General features: G+C 39.1%; 3 protein-coding genes across 3 annotated transcripts in view; 2 read left to right on the top strand and 1 right to left on the bottom strand.

Annotated features, from left to right (window-relative positions):
• The window catches only part of LOC140933218 (uncharacterized), a 31,278-nt gene extending 26,750 nt beyond the window's left edge, over window positions 1-4,528 (top strand). Inside the window, exons 26-28 of the mRNA XM_073382732.1 lie at window positions 359-444; window positions 1,097-1,216; window positions 2,192-4,528. Coding sequence (XP_073238833.1) covers window positions 359-444; window positions 1,097-1,216; window positions 2,192-2,266 — 281 coding nt within the window. The 3' untranslated portion in view covers window positions 2,267-4,528. The remainder of the gene's footprint in view (window positions 1-358; window positions 445-1,096; window positions 1,217-2,191) is intronic.
• A 2,463-nt stretch (window positions 4,529-6,991) lies between these two features.
• LOC140933214 (protein angel homolog 2-like) lies at window positions 6,992-14,242 on the bottom strand. Its single transcript, XM_073382729.1, has 4 exons — window positions 14,097-14,242; window positions 11,615-12,108; window positions 10,024-10,093; window positions 6,992-9,328 (listed from the first exon to the last, which is right to left on the bottom strand). Exons 1-4 carry the CDS (start codon window positions 14,230-14,232, stop codon window positions 8,124-8,126), a joined length of 1,905 nt encoding a protein of 634 aa, XP_073238830.1. The 5' UTR covers window positions 14,233-14,242; the 3' UTR covers window positions 6,992-8,123.
• Window positions 14,243-14,390: 148 nt separating this feature from the next.
• LOC140933956 (cyclin-H-like) lies at window positions 14,391-15,531 on the top strand. Its single transcript, XM_073383637.1, has one exon. It carries the CDS (start codon window positions 14,442-14,444, stop codon window positions 15,336-15,338), a length of 897 nt encoding a protein of 298 aa, XP_073239738.1. The 5' UTR covers window positions 14,391-14,441; the 3' UTR covers window positions 15,339-15,531.
• Window positions 15,532-15,588: the final 57 nt, after the last annotated feature.

The raw sequence follows: 15,588 nt of genomic DNA, 5'->3' as shown, positions 1-15,588 counted from the left end.
CATGTTGCACGTTCTCTTTTTTAAACTGCGTAGCTGGCGGGATTGTTATGCCAGGGGTACTTTCTTACCGCGAGGGATTTACATTTGACTTGATCCCGTGCTTCTCTCGGCTCTGCCGCTTAAAAACTACAGCATAAACCCGCCAATTTCGTGCGCTATCCCTTTGTTATCCTTTTGCTATACCCCGTTTATCTGACTGCAAACTCCTCCTCCCCCTCACTACACACTAATAAGGTTCATCGACACTAACTTATGTGTCGTCTCTAATAATGCAGGATTCCACCATTCTACCATTTTTTCGTAAAATTCGTAAGAGTTCTCTTTTTGACATGTTTTTCTTTCATGTTTCTTTCCTCAGGAGAATGGAAAAATGGACTAAAACATGGCAAAGGAGTCGAGGCAACGAAGGAGGGAAGATATGAAGGAGAATGGAGAGATGACATGGTAATAGTCAACAAAAACAACAAACATTATTATGTTAAGGCGATTAAAAGCATCAACTATAATCGATGAGACCTTATAGTTTTTAGTTATGGAATATTTACATTGTCCTAGGATAGGACAGAGCATCTCGCTTAAGAGAATTTTACGTCCTAGTAGTACAGTGACGTAACAAAAATGTATTTTAGAACGCTTGAAATTAATCGGAAGTGGGTTTGTGGAGGGGTTCGCAAACTTTTATTCTGTGTTGTGAAGAGATAATAATGGGACATAATGCTCTCTTGGTATGTCGCCATTAAAATATATTTCTGCATTGTTTGCATGCTTTGAGGCAGTCGCGTATGGACTTTTGATGACGTTTCAAACAATCGATTAAAATGTGCGGACATCCCAGGAATATGACAACCTCTAAAAATACATTCAGTGAAATTCACATATCCCGTCCAACGCCTTAAGATTGCTTCCCTGTTCTATTATTCACTCCTGGAGTCATGCATGGCTTGTTCTTGTGTTTGTAAGTCCTTTTTTGACGGTCTAAAAGACGGGCATTTCCGAGTATAAGACGGACACACACTGAGCGACAGTGGTGTCCGTCTTGGTGAAAGGTTACTGTATCGTTGCTGTTTTGTTTATTTTTATTATTTTTTTATTGCAGCGCCACGGCCAGGGAACGGAAATCCTGTCATGTGCAACGGAATATGAAGGAAGGTGGAAGGAAAATAGAAAACATGGGCCGGGAACCAAAAAGTTGAAAACAGGAATGACCGAAGAACAGGTAGGCTTTCAAACCGTGGAAAACCGGTTATTCCCGTTGGAAAATCAAATGGTTCGGGCCGTGCCGTTTGAGGAGGCTTCACAAAAAAAAACTGTGTTTTGCGATGATGTATTTTTTCTACTCTTTCTAGTCTGTGCAGCTGATTTGGATATATTGTAGCGGGTCGTCCTCCCACTAGGTCAAATTCTATAGTTTTATGTTCATGCACAAAGTTTTCACTCGGGTGGTTTGTGTAAATGGTAGGGAAAGTCGCAGCTAGTGATACACTGTTAAACATTTGTTGATCAACAAATCTTACTTTTGAATTAAGAATTAAGCTGATGGTTTCGACGCCTGACAGCTGTCTTTTTCAACTCTAGCGCTTGATGAAGATAAAGTCTTCAAGAACAAATGTAGCTCTTGTTCAACAACTGTTTAAAAGGGCTATGTCACGCTGTTTGCTTCACTGTATCTTTTTAGAAAGCTAGAACTTGTCTTCAAGTCAAGTGAATTCCAAAGAAATGGTCCAGTTTTGTTATTTAAGACTATATATTTAGGCATCGAAGCTGTGTCCTGGCGGCTGTTGCAACGGATCCCAAGGATGGACATGGATTGAAACTTGAAAAAGTTGGCTGGCCAAGCTTTTCAAGTTTTAAGGATATATCTGCAAAAATAACCCCAAAATGAGTATGTTTGGTTTTTTTGATATCTTCTTCATAATCCTACAGGAGAATTTCGTGTATGGGTAAAGGTACTAAGTAAAGACCTCAGCTCAGAATTGAGTTAAAACAGTCAATAAGACATTTATTCTGTTGCTGAACTTAAAAAAAGAGATGGGCTCTATTCTATTCAACAAGCTGAAACTTGTTGAGCAATAGCACCGCTTTCCGTTTGTTACAAATCTTGAACGATTTTGAACCGAATGTCACTGGCTTTTATAAAGTGCCGGTTTGCAATATTATTAACAATGGGGTTTATTTGCTTATTTTTCTTCAGGTCTGGCACGAAGGCAAACAAATTAATGTGACCAGTATTGTAGTTACTGAACTTCCTCTGATTCAAAGAAGATGATTTACCATGAAGTCTAAATATTGGAAAAGATATTCGTTTTAACTTTATCTATATACTTATCACTTGGTTCCGGAGGAAAAACTGAAGAGTGATCCTTGAAAAAAAGGACGCCCGAAGTTTAAAAAAAACGAGAGGAACCCACGTGATTACACATAGACCATAAAAACGGGAGTGACATGGCATTAACAATACAGTTATCACGTGTCTTCTGACCAATCATAGCCTGCCATTCCTTTAAACGTTTTTAAAATCAAGAAAAAAAATTCAGTAGTAATTAAGACGGAATTTTTTCTCTACGCCGTATAATAAAAAGATTTTTTTTTTCTTAAAATGCAGCTACGTTTATTTAATATGTTGTCACATTTTATTTCGCATCTCTTTGCATTTACAACCGTGTGAAACGTGTTTATGCTATAACTATTTTATTTGTGCTTGTTAGCTGTTAGGAAGAGTACGAATTAACTTAGATAACTACATATTAAAGAAATCTGGCTTTAGGAAAATTTATTCATGTTTAATAAAAGCCAGAAGTCGTAAAATAGAATAATAATCCGCGATTTTAAACATCGCTTTACCTCACAATCTCTATAAATAAAAAGTTAAGGGAGAGATTAACTTATTCTCGGCTGTCACAGCATAAATTTGATGATCTGGGCCCAGTTGTTCGAAGACCGATTAGTGCTAACCCAGGGTTAAATTTAATCTGAGTTTCTTTTTCTTTTCTTCAAAACACTTTCTCGGTTAATTTGACCTGTTCTTTTTAGAGCATCCAATAATCAAATTGTAGATAAGGAGAATTAATATGAAATTGGTGTTTAGCTTTCATATCTGAATCAAATTCCGTACTAACCCTGGTTTATCTTAACCTAGCATTAAACAACCCGGCCCTGGGTTTTTCATTTTAGAAACGGGCCCTTTTTCGAAGGTTCCCCAAGCCTCTGTTTTAAACCGAGGCTAAGTGCAACGCCTTTGTTTTGGAAATGACTTTTATTCTTATGCAAATGAAACTCATTTTACGAGAAAGGTTTATCACTTGGCCCCGTTTTGATAGTGAACGGTGTCTGGAACTCGAAGGGCCTGTTACCTTTAAGAAGTTGTTTTAATATACGGACAATGGCCGTTTTTATGCCAGACTTAAACGCCTAGTATAAAAACGGCAAATAAGACAGATAACGTTTGATGACATTTGGGAGCTTAAGCAACGACGACGGCGACGGCAACGGGAACGGCAAAAGGGCAATAGGTTAGATTAGCAAAACAACAACTTCGAACATGCATCACGCTTTTTTGTACATTTTTAGCCGTCGTTGCACGACTACAACGTGAAATAAATTTCACGTTTTGTCGAGGACGTAAAGACAAGACAATAACTTTCTTTTTCTTTTCCTGAATTTTGATACAGTCCTTCAGAAATCAACTCCAAAAAATTTGCCCACATATGAAACGAGATGGAATATTAAAGCGTGATAAAGTTTGAGGCAGCGCGAATTCACTTTTTAAATGACGTTTTCGTAGCCGTTGCTGTTGTTTTTGCTTAAGCTCCCTATTAACGTCACACTTAACAAACGTCTCTCTTTTGTTTTTGTCAAAACGGGACGCCGTAAACTGGGTTGTATTTATTCCCCGCTCGTTCAGAAACGACTGGGAAGAGAGAGTGTTAAGTTTTTTTTTTCTTTTGAGCAAACTGTTTTTTTCAATATTTTCGTCTATTTTCTTGAGTCCCGTTTTTACGCCAATGGACTTAAACGTCTCGACAACTTTAACGTCTCTAGCGTAAAAACGGCCAATGATATGCGTTACTAGTTTAATTGTGAAAGAAAAGGGGGAGCTAAATAGAGGTTTCTTAGTAAGGGAATTTACAGTATGTTTATGTAGTGGTAATTAAATAGTTATGTTGGAAGCAAATTCGTAGAACGTGGTATTCTGTCATACATGATTTTCAACAGTTATGTTATGAGAGAAAATAGTTCATTAATCAATAAAACTGAAGATAATCTTACACTATATTTTGTACATTAGAATGTTATAATTGATTTGATTTTAGGGATTTATTGTTAAGATAATTACTACGGAAAACGTGCTTTAGATAAAGCATTCTGACTAGAATATAGTTCTATGTAATGAACAAATTGTTACAATGTGCTGGCACAAAGCGAATTGAGCAGTAAGTGATCAAACTAAAATTAAATAAATTAGTGGAGGGTCAAACATAGTTTTTACCCTAAGATAAAAAAAATAAATAAATAAATGTACGTTTCAGTACACTGTCGTTTGTTTAGTTTCGCCGCCTGTTCCTTCGAACTTTTAATTTAGTTTTCGGGGAGTTCGTTTTCATCGTTCAAGAGCTAGTTTGGACTTGGGATACCTCCATGAAACACCGAGAACAGAGTTAAAAATACTACGCGCAGCGGATTATTTTTGACGAACTTCGAGGTTTTTCATCTGGTGATGAAACACTGCGTCTTATGCTTGATACATTACGTCAAATTTTGCATTGGAATATAATACAGTCGAACCCTGCTCTACGGACTCCTAGACTGCAAAACAGTTCGTATTTTTGCGTATTCAAGTACGCGCGAGCAGTCAAACAAAAGCTCTGGAACGCGACTGAAAACAGAGAGCGAGACTGGGGAGAGACAAGAAAATTTTTTTTTCTCTCGCCGCACATGCCCCGTAAGACTCTTACGCCACGCTTTACCGATTTCTTTTCTGATTTTGAGAAAAAAACCGACTGTTTTGCAGTCTAATGGACACCCGCATATAATGGACGGTTTCGATTGTCCCGACGAAAAGCTCGTATGTTTTCTATAATACAGACACCCGTTAATACGACCAACGGACAGTATTCTGTGTCTCGCGTCACAAACCTTCATATATCGTTAACCCCGCTCGACGGACACTGGGTATCTGCGCACTGTCTATTTTCATTGCGTGCTGATTGTAGTCATTGTACCCTTTTCAAAAACTGAAAGATTTCAACGAGTTAATACGTTTTCTTTTGTTACTAAGAAACAGTAGTGAATTGGAGTGACGTGTTTGACTTTGATCAGCTCGTCTATCTTCCGGTGTTTGACCATTGAATTACTCTGGTCATTAAATAAAGTTTTCTGCCATCTATTACAGAAGTCTCACTTCCTTAGTTTTTTGCTTTCGGTCACTATTCCTTTGCATCATCTTGATATCAATAAAATAAATGTGTCCGTGACGTGTTTTCTAAGAACCCGCCTAACTAGTCTCCCCCGCAGCCGTTTTTTGGATGTCACAGAACGTTCCCCCAAAAGAGGGAGATTAGCTTAATACGGGCATGTCCCTGTCCACAGTCCCCTAATTTTCGCAACATCATTTTGATCGAACGCTTAAATAGGTACGGGCGGCCATCTTGATTTCATGCAGGATTTCATACTCATCCCCAGGCTAGACTCGGAAAAAAATTCAAACAATAGAAACCCGTAACGCAAAGCGTTCGATCTTGACGATCTTATGGAAAAAATAGGGGATTGTGAACAGTCTATATTAACCTGGTTCCACTGTATTTCGTTTTCCAACACTCAATGTAAGGCGGTAAGAAAGCAAATTAGACAGTAATGGTGTAAACATTGATTTAATTCTGGACTGTTCACAGTCCCTTATTTTTTCGTATGATCGTTAGCATCGAGTGCTTTAATCGGTACGGGCCGCCATCTTGGTTTCATATGTACCGAGGGGCCCAGGCCGCCGCCCCTGCCGGGTAAAAATCATTTGGATCTCCTTAAATTTTCATTTGTCAACCAAGCTACATGTACATATCGTTCTATCGTAAGGCGCATGCGTGCTCTCATAACTTGACTTGACATGAGTTGACTATTAAATATAACATCAAACAGTTGGTGGATTAAGTGACGCCCTCATGATCATTCTATGCGTATAAATGCAGTTTTAATGTCATAGCAACCGACATTGTCCCGACCATCCCCGACCCTTTCTTAAGACATTCCGACCCTTTCCAGGCAATCACGCGCGATTTCGAGAATATTGTTGATAGACAAAACTTGTATTTTTACTGAATTGAAATTCAGTAAAAGCCCTGGTAGATCGAACTCTGAAGGGAAACGAAAAACAGGTTCGAGTTATCGGGGAAGTTCGAGTTATCCGAAATCGAGTTAGCGGGGTCTTTAATCTTTAATCATTATTTGTACACGGTAAAAAGTTCCTCAGGTACAATAAATTCCAATACAATGACTAACATCCTAAAACCCCAAAATCCTAACCCTAACATTATATTAACTTACAACAAATATGCCACTTTAAAAACCTGATTTCCATGAATGAAACGCTTAAAAATTTTGATAGAGAAGGCGTTTAAATTGATTTCATGAACCAGACACTCTAATGTTACAGGGCAACCTGTTCCAAAGGGTTGCACCGCTATAACTAAAACTATTTTTCATGTAGTTAATTCTTGGAAAGGGGACAACAAGTCCCTCAGAGAATAGTTTGATTCATTTCGCTTTCTAAATTTAGACGTGAGATATTCGGGAACCAGCCTGTTTAAAGACTTGAAAACCATTAAGGTGTTCTGAATTTGACGTTGAGATTTCAAGTCTTTCCAGGTGAGTTTGTGAAACAAGGAATCGACATCTACGTCATAGTTTGATAAAGTTCATTACTCGTGCAGCACGGTTTTGTAGTTTTTGTAGCTTGTTAGATAATGTTTTGCCATAATTACCCCATACTAGGCTGCAGTAATCAAAGTGAGATTGAACTAAGTAGGGTGGATTGAGGCACAAAAGGCCTAACTCGCTTTATGGCTCCAATTGCAGAAGCGATCTTTTTACAGTTTATCAATGTGGGGATGCCACGTTAAATTTTCATCGATATATATTCCAAGTGATTCCACAGAGGAAACTTGTTCAATCGGACCATTATCAATGGAAAGTTCGAGTGTATCAGATAGAGTACTTAATCTTTTCCTGGAGCCGATCAACATAAATTCAATTTTTGTAGCGTTCAAGGTAAGTCTGTTAGACACAAGCCATTTGCTTAGCTTTTCAAGGTCGTGAGATAGACTAGACTGAATCAAATGCAAATCAGAACCTGCATAAGTAACGTGGGTGTCATCAGCATACATTCTAGGTATGCTGAACGAAAGACAGTTTGGCAAATCGTTAATATAAATTAGAAATAAAAGAGGGCCAAGGATCGTTCCCTGTGGCACACCACATTTAAGAGTGGTTACTGTTATTTCAGCACTTAAGCATAGAGCAGAGTGCAAATTAAACTTATCTCATCAGAAATTGTACCACTATTATGATTTTTCATGATAATACAGGGGAATAACCCTCACTTATTAAAAACAAATTGCTGAAGTGTTAGTTTTAGTGTTTCTAGATTTTTCTGAATACACGACAAGAAGAGCTAATGGGATCACATTCGTGGTAAGTTGCAAGAACCAAAATTCGAGTTAATCGAGTTAATCGAGGTTAATTTTGATCAAGGGAAACGAAATTCAGTTCGAGTCAGCAAGGAAGTCGAGTTATCCGAGTAAAAATGACTGAAAAGTAAGGTGAAATCCAAGGGAAAAGGTACTTAGTTCGCCAACTTAGCGGGGAGTTCGAGTTATCCGAGATCGAGTTAGCGGGGTCCTACCGTAACACTGTTCAGCGACTGTTTTTCAACAGCATGCTACATTTCTAAATCCACGTTGGAAACGTTTTTTTTTCTTTTTTCTTTTTCCCGCCTCCAGCACGTACCCCTTCCCCACACCTTCCCAACCGTACACAGTTTGTCCCCTCAGTGCATGTTTGACTGCCTTAACAACGAACAATAAAAATCTAAAATTCTCTCAGCTGCATAATATTTTGCAGTTAATTCCATGAGTTCAAACGTGCAATAAAAATGATGATACCAACGACAGATGATCAGAAGACAGGAACTTGTTAGGAAGCCCGCCAAGATCCCAAATAGCATCCTCGGAGAGAAGATCCAGTTTACCAGTCAGTTGTAAGGGTCCATGTCGAGACCGGCACCTGCGACAAGACCGTTGAAGCCCAGGAGATACGAACATATAATCAACAGTGGTGCATGCTCGATCATGAAACGTAGTCACTTCCGGTCGTCGGTTTTTGAAGTAATGCCTGTAGACACTGAAGAAGTTGAAAGGATGTTGCTGGGTTGTACATGCATTGTACAAATCTCGCTCCGTTTTGTTCTCTATAGGAGGAGGGGCAGTTAGTTCCCCTTCCGGCCAAATATCTCCAACCTCCAAGCAAACGAGTGACTGAGAATCTTTTTTTGGTAAAGATGTGCTAGAGCATGCTAAGTAAATGTCGCTATTTTCCCCTTTACTGCACTGACTGGAAGTTAAACTGAGATTTTCGTCTTGTGTCTTCTTTATCCCAGCACTGTCTCCAACAGCTTCTTGACCAGTACTTCCACAATCTGAGTTACCACCTTTTATCTTGTCTTCCGTACTGTTTGTTGAATTACTAGGCTCATAGCTCGCGGCAGGATTTGCTTTTTGTGAATCGTTTCTTTTGACGCCAGACGTTGTAATTCCCAATTCCCATGGAATAAGATTGCTTGAGAGGGCCTGTCTTGGTGGAAAACTGTTTCGAAAATGGTTCTGCCCTGAAAAATTATCACGATGCATTCCTTTATAATCCAGCAATCCCCGCACGACAAATTCGTAAATTGGAGAAAATGGAACGCTATTAAAGTCCCCACAACATATGATAGGATGGTAACGAATATCACCTTGATCAGATGTGGAAATGGCTGCTATCTCAGCAATTTCAGCTAACAAGCAAGCTAGTTGTGAAAGCTTGATGTCTCCCCTTTTCTTGTTAAACAGTAAGTGAGTGTTGGACACACACACTGAATTGGCTGCCTGATGCGAGGAGCGTACTGCCGTCCTCGGCTCTAAAAGTAACACAACAGCTACATTGTCACGGTCCATCAGTTTGACTTCCGGTTTTCTGAAAGAAACCAGCTTGGTTTTCACCAACGTAAACCTGGATGCTTTGAAGAATGTTGCACATCCATCAGTTTTGTCACCAGTTCTTTTTTTGTACACTCCACTGTAACCTGTATAAGAGTAAAAAATTCCCAAAATAAATAACAAGCACTCTGTAAAACAGCATATAGCGATAAGCCACAATATCCACATACAAATTCTCCAAACTGATCTCTATACATTTCCTTCATGAATAAGTTGAGAGAATTTGTTAAAAGATCAAGGCATTTTCCCTTAGGTGATCGTTTTATTAATTCTCATAACCTAATCTCTTGACAATGTATGGATATCGTTAGGAGAAAATTGACATTAGTCACTTTTGGGACTTAAAGGGTTAATGAGAGAATTTGACCCCTTGGTGATCATTTTATTGATTCTCATAGCCTATTCTCTTGATTATGTATGGATAATGTTAAGAGAAAATTGATGTTGGTCACTCTTGGAACTTAAAGGAAGTGGGACTTACAGCCACTGCCCATATTTTGCTTTTTTTTAAGTTTCTGCCAAAAATACCGAGAACTCACAGTGATGACTTTGCAGTGACTCACTGTAAATGTCAGGAACAAAAAAAGTAGACAGATCAGAGTGTAGCCTGTGAGAACAGATGCCTTTTTTGGCTCTTGAAAACAACAGCTGAAAAAGACGTCTGCTCTCACAGGCTAAGCAGAGCGGAATGGAGTAGCAAAAGCAAACTGAGAAAGACTGGAGTGGAACAGAGTGGAGTGGACAGTAGCATGAAGTCTGAGCATAATGAGAATATTTTTACCTTTTTCTCTTAGCTTAGGTTCAAACCAATCTTGGTAGTGGCTTTCTTCTACTTCTTGAAGACAGACAATCTAAACAGAATAAAAATAATCCTTGCAAAGTTTAACACAACTACACAGACTTTAACATTGCCACTATGTTTTACTGTGACTACAAGAGATCTAAATAAATTCAATGAAAGTTACACATTCGCTATAGTTTCCATGTTGTTATCTCTAGAAAGACTATAGTAGAGGCGCGTGTGGCCGAGTGGTTAACACCTCCAACTCCAGATCTGAAAGTCTGGAGTTCAAGTTTCGCCCATCACATTGTTTCATTACACAAGGAACTATACTCCACTTTGTCCCTCCTCACCCAGGTGTTTAAATGCATACCGGTGACATACTGCTGAGGGGTAACCCTCCTATGGACTAGCATCCCATCCAGGGGGGGAGTAGCAATACTCCTAGACATGCTTCATGCTAAGGAAACCCTTTGGGCTTTTGGCTCGTATGCACCTTAACTTTTACCTAGAAAGACTATCTCACCAACCACAAAGGAAAAAAGAAAGATTCTTACAAAAATTAACTGTCTTTAATTTAATAATGGAGACTTATTTTTTGTTGATATTTAGCAAACAAATTGATCTACTGATTAAGAGTACTTTAATGACACCTGGGAAAGGGTTTCTTCTGGAAAATTTGGGCAGAGGTGTGTGGTATATTTGTTACCCTGTTGTAGAGAAAATATTGTTCCCACTCTATTTCAGACCCATTGACATAACAGACCCTTTTCGCATGTATGATGTATGATCCAACTAACCATCAAATGCTTTGGTTTGCTCCCCCATTTAACAAGGTCTTCATTTAAAGTGTTCATCACAAAGACAACTATTATAATAAAAACACCCCTTTCTTTAAACACTCTATCCAGTTCTATACCTTGGTTCCAGATAAGATGGTGCAAACCTTACCCTATTTTAAGGGGAAGATTAAGTGGTTACTAGGGTAACACTACCAGTCATGTTCAAGAGCAATCGGACAACCATTTGTTTAAGGTTAGCCTGTAAAAACAGCCATCTTTCTTCCCTCCTTGCAGGTAGGGACGTTTTGCAGGAGAGATGTCTGCAACTCAACAACAGAAATTTGATACTGATGATGTAAAAATATAATCTGTCCAGAACCTGGTCAGGAGCTCTGATTGGTCTATGTAGTTTCATAGCTTTATTGTTTTAGCTATCATTTACGAATGACAGACAAAAGGCAAAACCACACAAAGGTCAAATATTAATGCAAATAAATCTACAGTCATTATTTATGAACTATATTCTTCTTTAGAAGAGTTATATAAGATTTGCTGCAGCTCATTAACAGAAGAACTCAAAACTTTGCCACACGAAAGACCAGGTGACACATAAACTTGAACAAATTCTTCTTTACAACCCCATGACTACCAGGCTAAAAATGTAAACATTGATTTCCATCATCAGTATATGGCATTTCTGTCATTGAGGCGCCGGTGTCACTCCTATGAAATGTCCTTGGTGGTGAGGATTGATGAGAGATGGCTGTATTTGTAGGCTAATTGAACACTTTTACTGTAATATCACTTACATCTGCTTTGTAATGAAGAATTTCTTTCAGTAAATTTCTCCGCCTGTACTCCCACTGTTGTAGCCATTGCTCTGTTCCAGCATACAAATCACTGTGTGCATTAAGTAAGCCATCAGCTAACACATTATATGAAACAACCGTGAAACCAAAATTTTGACTTCTTTGCTGGCGATAGCATGTTCTGTGTAAATGGTACCACCTGCGGCCTAACTCTAAAGGAGAGCTGAACAAAGCACGTTGTTCTGCCGGATTAATCTGGTTATCCAAATTTTCCTGCTGAAAATATCCAGGAGAAGGCTGTTCTCTTTCATGCTGTTGCCATGAATACCCAGCAGCCAGTCGCTCACTGTTATGATATTGGCCTAGTGATGCATTGTCTGGCATCTGATGCTGTCCTGGTGGCATGTGTCTTGGTATGCTGTTGAAATACTGTGCTGATCCATGATTATCAAGCCCTACGTGTTGACTGTTCCATGCCATGTTTCCATCAGCATCTAAAATAAGGTCAAAGACTACATTACTGGAAAAGAAATCCTCTTGCATGTCTCCCTAGGAAATTGGTTTGGTTCTATGGGTTACTAAAATGCTTCACGACACCCTCCCACCCCTAATAAAAGTTCAAATGAAATGTTGACTGAGGCTGCTTCAGTGAGGGTATGAAGACATATCTAGTCCATCAGATGCCTACGTTTTTGAGCTGAGCTGAGAAATTCAATTGTTTGGTGTCAGTTCCTCCTGGAATGTTCAACGTCAATTTTCTCCTTTCCATGAACAAAGGTTCAATGCTCAGATTTCCATGACAACAAACAGCCACAGTCCCTTGGAGGACACATGTGTTGGGACCTTTAATATGATACTAGTAAAGCTGGTAACTATCCCTTTCCCACCCCTAGCAAAGCTGAATTTCCTAGAAAATGGGTGCAAATGGGTCTCTTTTTGGGCACAACATCACTGATCCCTCTAGGGGGGTGGGGGGGGGGCTGAATTTCAACACCTGTCGTTTGGCATATTAAAAGTGGAGGAAGCCACGTCCCTAACAGTATCTTACTATAGTATTTTCACTTGTCTCTGTTACTGTTGCTGTTTCAAGGCTTTGTCGCTCACCAGAATTTTAAATCCAACAGGGCCTCATTGTTGGGGGAAGAATGGGAATGAAGGGATGAACCCAAAGCCCATCGAGAGATGATTATTCAGGAGAAGAGTTCTACGTAACAGTTACTTAGAAGGGTTTTTCCAGCTGTTCCAAGTTCTTCTGACTTCCATTATTGCTTTGGTGATAATTAAGCTCATGTGTATGCAATATTTTGCACATTGTTTTATGCTTAATGCATCGGTCAAATCAGAGCTTCAAGTTGTATTGGTCAAATTGAAGCTTCAATATTTCCCCCCTCAGGCATATCCCACGAATTTGACACCTTTGCCCTCCCTGGGGAGGGGGAATTTGATTATCAGAGTCTTCCAGGGGGTGGGGAATTTAAACCGTAGCCTCAATTTCATGTGAAATCTCTGGGCGCTTTGCATGTGGCAAGCTATCATAGTAGACATGGTGTTAGAGGATTTTTGTGGAAAAGATTGTGCCTTTGAGGCCAATTGGTTACGAGGAAAGGTTTTAAACAAGCTTTGTGCTGTATTTGAAGGTGTTAAAATTTTAATATTTTTAATGTTGGATTCAGGCTTTGAATAACACGTGCCAAGGCAGTGCAGAAAGCAAGAGAAACAATAGCAAAAAAGAAGCAGCAATGATTTCATCTTTGCTAATCTTCATCGCTCTTGTCTCTCTTGCTTTTAATAGTTGCTTGCTCTAAAATCATATCATATTTGAAATCTCGATTAAATGACGCATCGAAAATTTCTAAAAGTAAAAGGGTTTGTATGGAAAGCCGTGGCTGAGCGATTTAAACTGTTCTTCCCATACACATCCCTCTTATTTTTGGCAGCCGCTGCATTAATATTCGCTTCTTTTGAGATGTAAGCCTGACCACTTTTTCCGGAAAATGTTGTTTTTGTTTAGAGCAAAATAGTTGATCCGCATCAACAGAACGCTATTTTTATATGGTCACAATATTTACTATTAAGGACAAGATTATTGAGGTTACGTTTAACGATTCGTGAACCACATGTACGTTTAATAATGGTTTTCTTTATTATAGAGCAGTTACAGAATAAATTAGAATAAAAACTCTACTGTCTATCGCAACCCGTGAGTCACCTGTCTGGTCCTGTCTGCAGACTCGGCTTCAAGAGCTTCTACAGAGTGGATAATATGGAAAGTTCTTAAACGTCCCCGGGGTGGGGCATTTGATCACCTGAATGGACCCTAGTGTGGGGCATTTGAACGGCATTTTGGCTCGGGTAGGGGGGAATTTGAACGATAACTTTCAAAAAAGTCAAATGCCCGGAGTGGGGGGGGGTTCAAACTTCGATTTGACCGATACATAAATGTGAAGCCAGGTTCACACAAAATTAAGCATGCTATAAAAACCTCGGTTCAATGAATCCTTGATCATGTTAGCTTGATCTGGTCGTATTCCATCTGCCATCTGATGTGTTTGTTCAAGGTATTTGCATTTTTTAGCTGCAGGAGTGAAGAAAGACCTTACAGATTGACCTGATGCCATCACCAGGCTTCGTTCAAGAAGTAAATACTTCGTGTAAGCGTACGTACAGCCAGGATGTTATTGGAAACTTCAGGAACTTCAGAGAAAGGAGGACAGACAAAGACATTATAACTTAGCTTATATGAATGAATTATATTCAGCCAGGTTACAAAGCCAAACGCGCGAACGACAAGATTTCGCGCAGTTTTTTATCAGAAGAAAGTCTAAGAATGTTTCACTCGAGCACACAGCGAAAACACTGGACGTTTGCAAATGAAATCGAATTGACTGGTATCCGTGAAGAAGTAAATAATGCTTACTGTCAACGGTTCCGCGAAAACCCTTCAACGAAGAAAGATGTCAACTTTCTCACTGTTGAAGAGGAAAGAAGTTTGATTGAGTACTATCAATTAGTTTTGATCGAAGTTTGTGATAAATTTAAGCCTCCTGTACCCAACGCTGTGACAGCAACAGCCGTAGCTTATCTGAAGCGCTTTTATTTGAAAACATCGGTCATGGATCACCCCCCTAAGGAGATGTTTTTGGTGTGTTTGTATATGGCGTGTAAAGTGGAAGAACACAACGTGTCTGTGGACAAATTTGTAGAAATTCTACCACCTGATCGAAGAGAGAAGACCAAAGACTTTATCCTAGCTCATGAGCTACTACTTATGCAATGTCTGAACTTCCATTTGACAGTACACAACCCGTACAGACCCATGGAGGGATTTATCATTGATCTTAAAACAAGATGCCCTAAGTTAGGAGACCCAGAAAAATGGCGTTCTTCTGCAGAAGAATTCCTTCGCAAAGCGCTGTTGACCGATGTTTCATTACTTTTCTCGCCATCTCAGATTGCCTTAGCGGCACTCTTCAGTGCATCAAAAGGAGTTATAGGCTCTTACATCGGGGAGAATCTTGGAGAACATCAAAAGCATGTTCTGAGTCAAATTCAACAGTTAGTCACCATGGTGACCTCTAAAGTTAAATCTTCACCGAGTAAAGAACAAGTGAAAAGTCTAGAGCTGAAATTAAAAGGCTGTCGCAACCCTGAAAACAATCCTGACAGTAAACTGTTTAAGAAAAAGAAAATGGACAAGGAAAAAGCTATGGATGAGAGCTTTTAAACAACAGATATTAATTTATTATATAGACACCAATGAAATACCAGCAGAGCTTTTTGCAAAAACATGATATCCTCACACGAGAAAATAACATGTTATCTTCATATGCAGAAAGATCATTGTTGCTTAATTGGCTAGATGAAAAATATTTTTAGGTGAAATGGTTTGGTATTTCATTGGTGTTTATGTACTAAATAGAACAATGCTCTTCTCATGTTGAAAAATATTTCACTTGTTCCCATCGCTTACTCAT

This window comes from Porites lutea, chromosome 4 (assembly GCF_958299795.1).
Source record: "Porites lutea chromosome 4, jaPorLute2.1, whole genome shotgun sequence".
Taxonomy (NCBI): domain Eukaryota; kingdom Metazoa; phylum Cnidaria; class Anthozoa; order Scleractinia; family Poritidae; genus Porites; species Porites lutea.
This window is presented reverse-complemented; position numbering and strand designations above follow the sequence as displayed.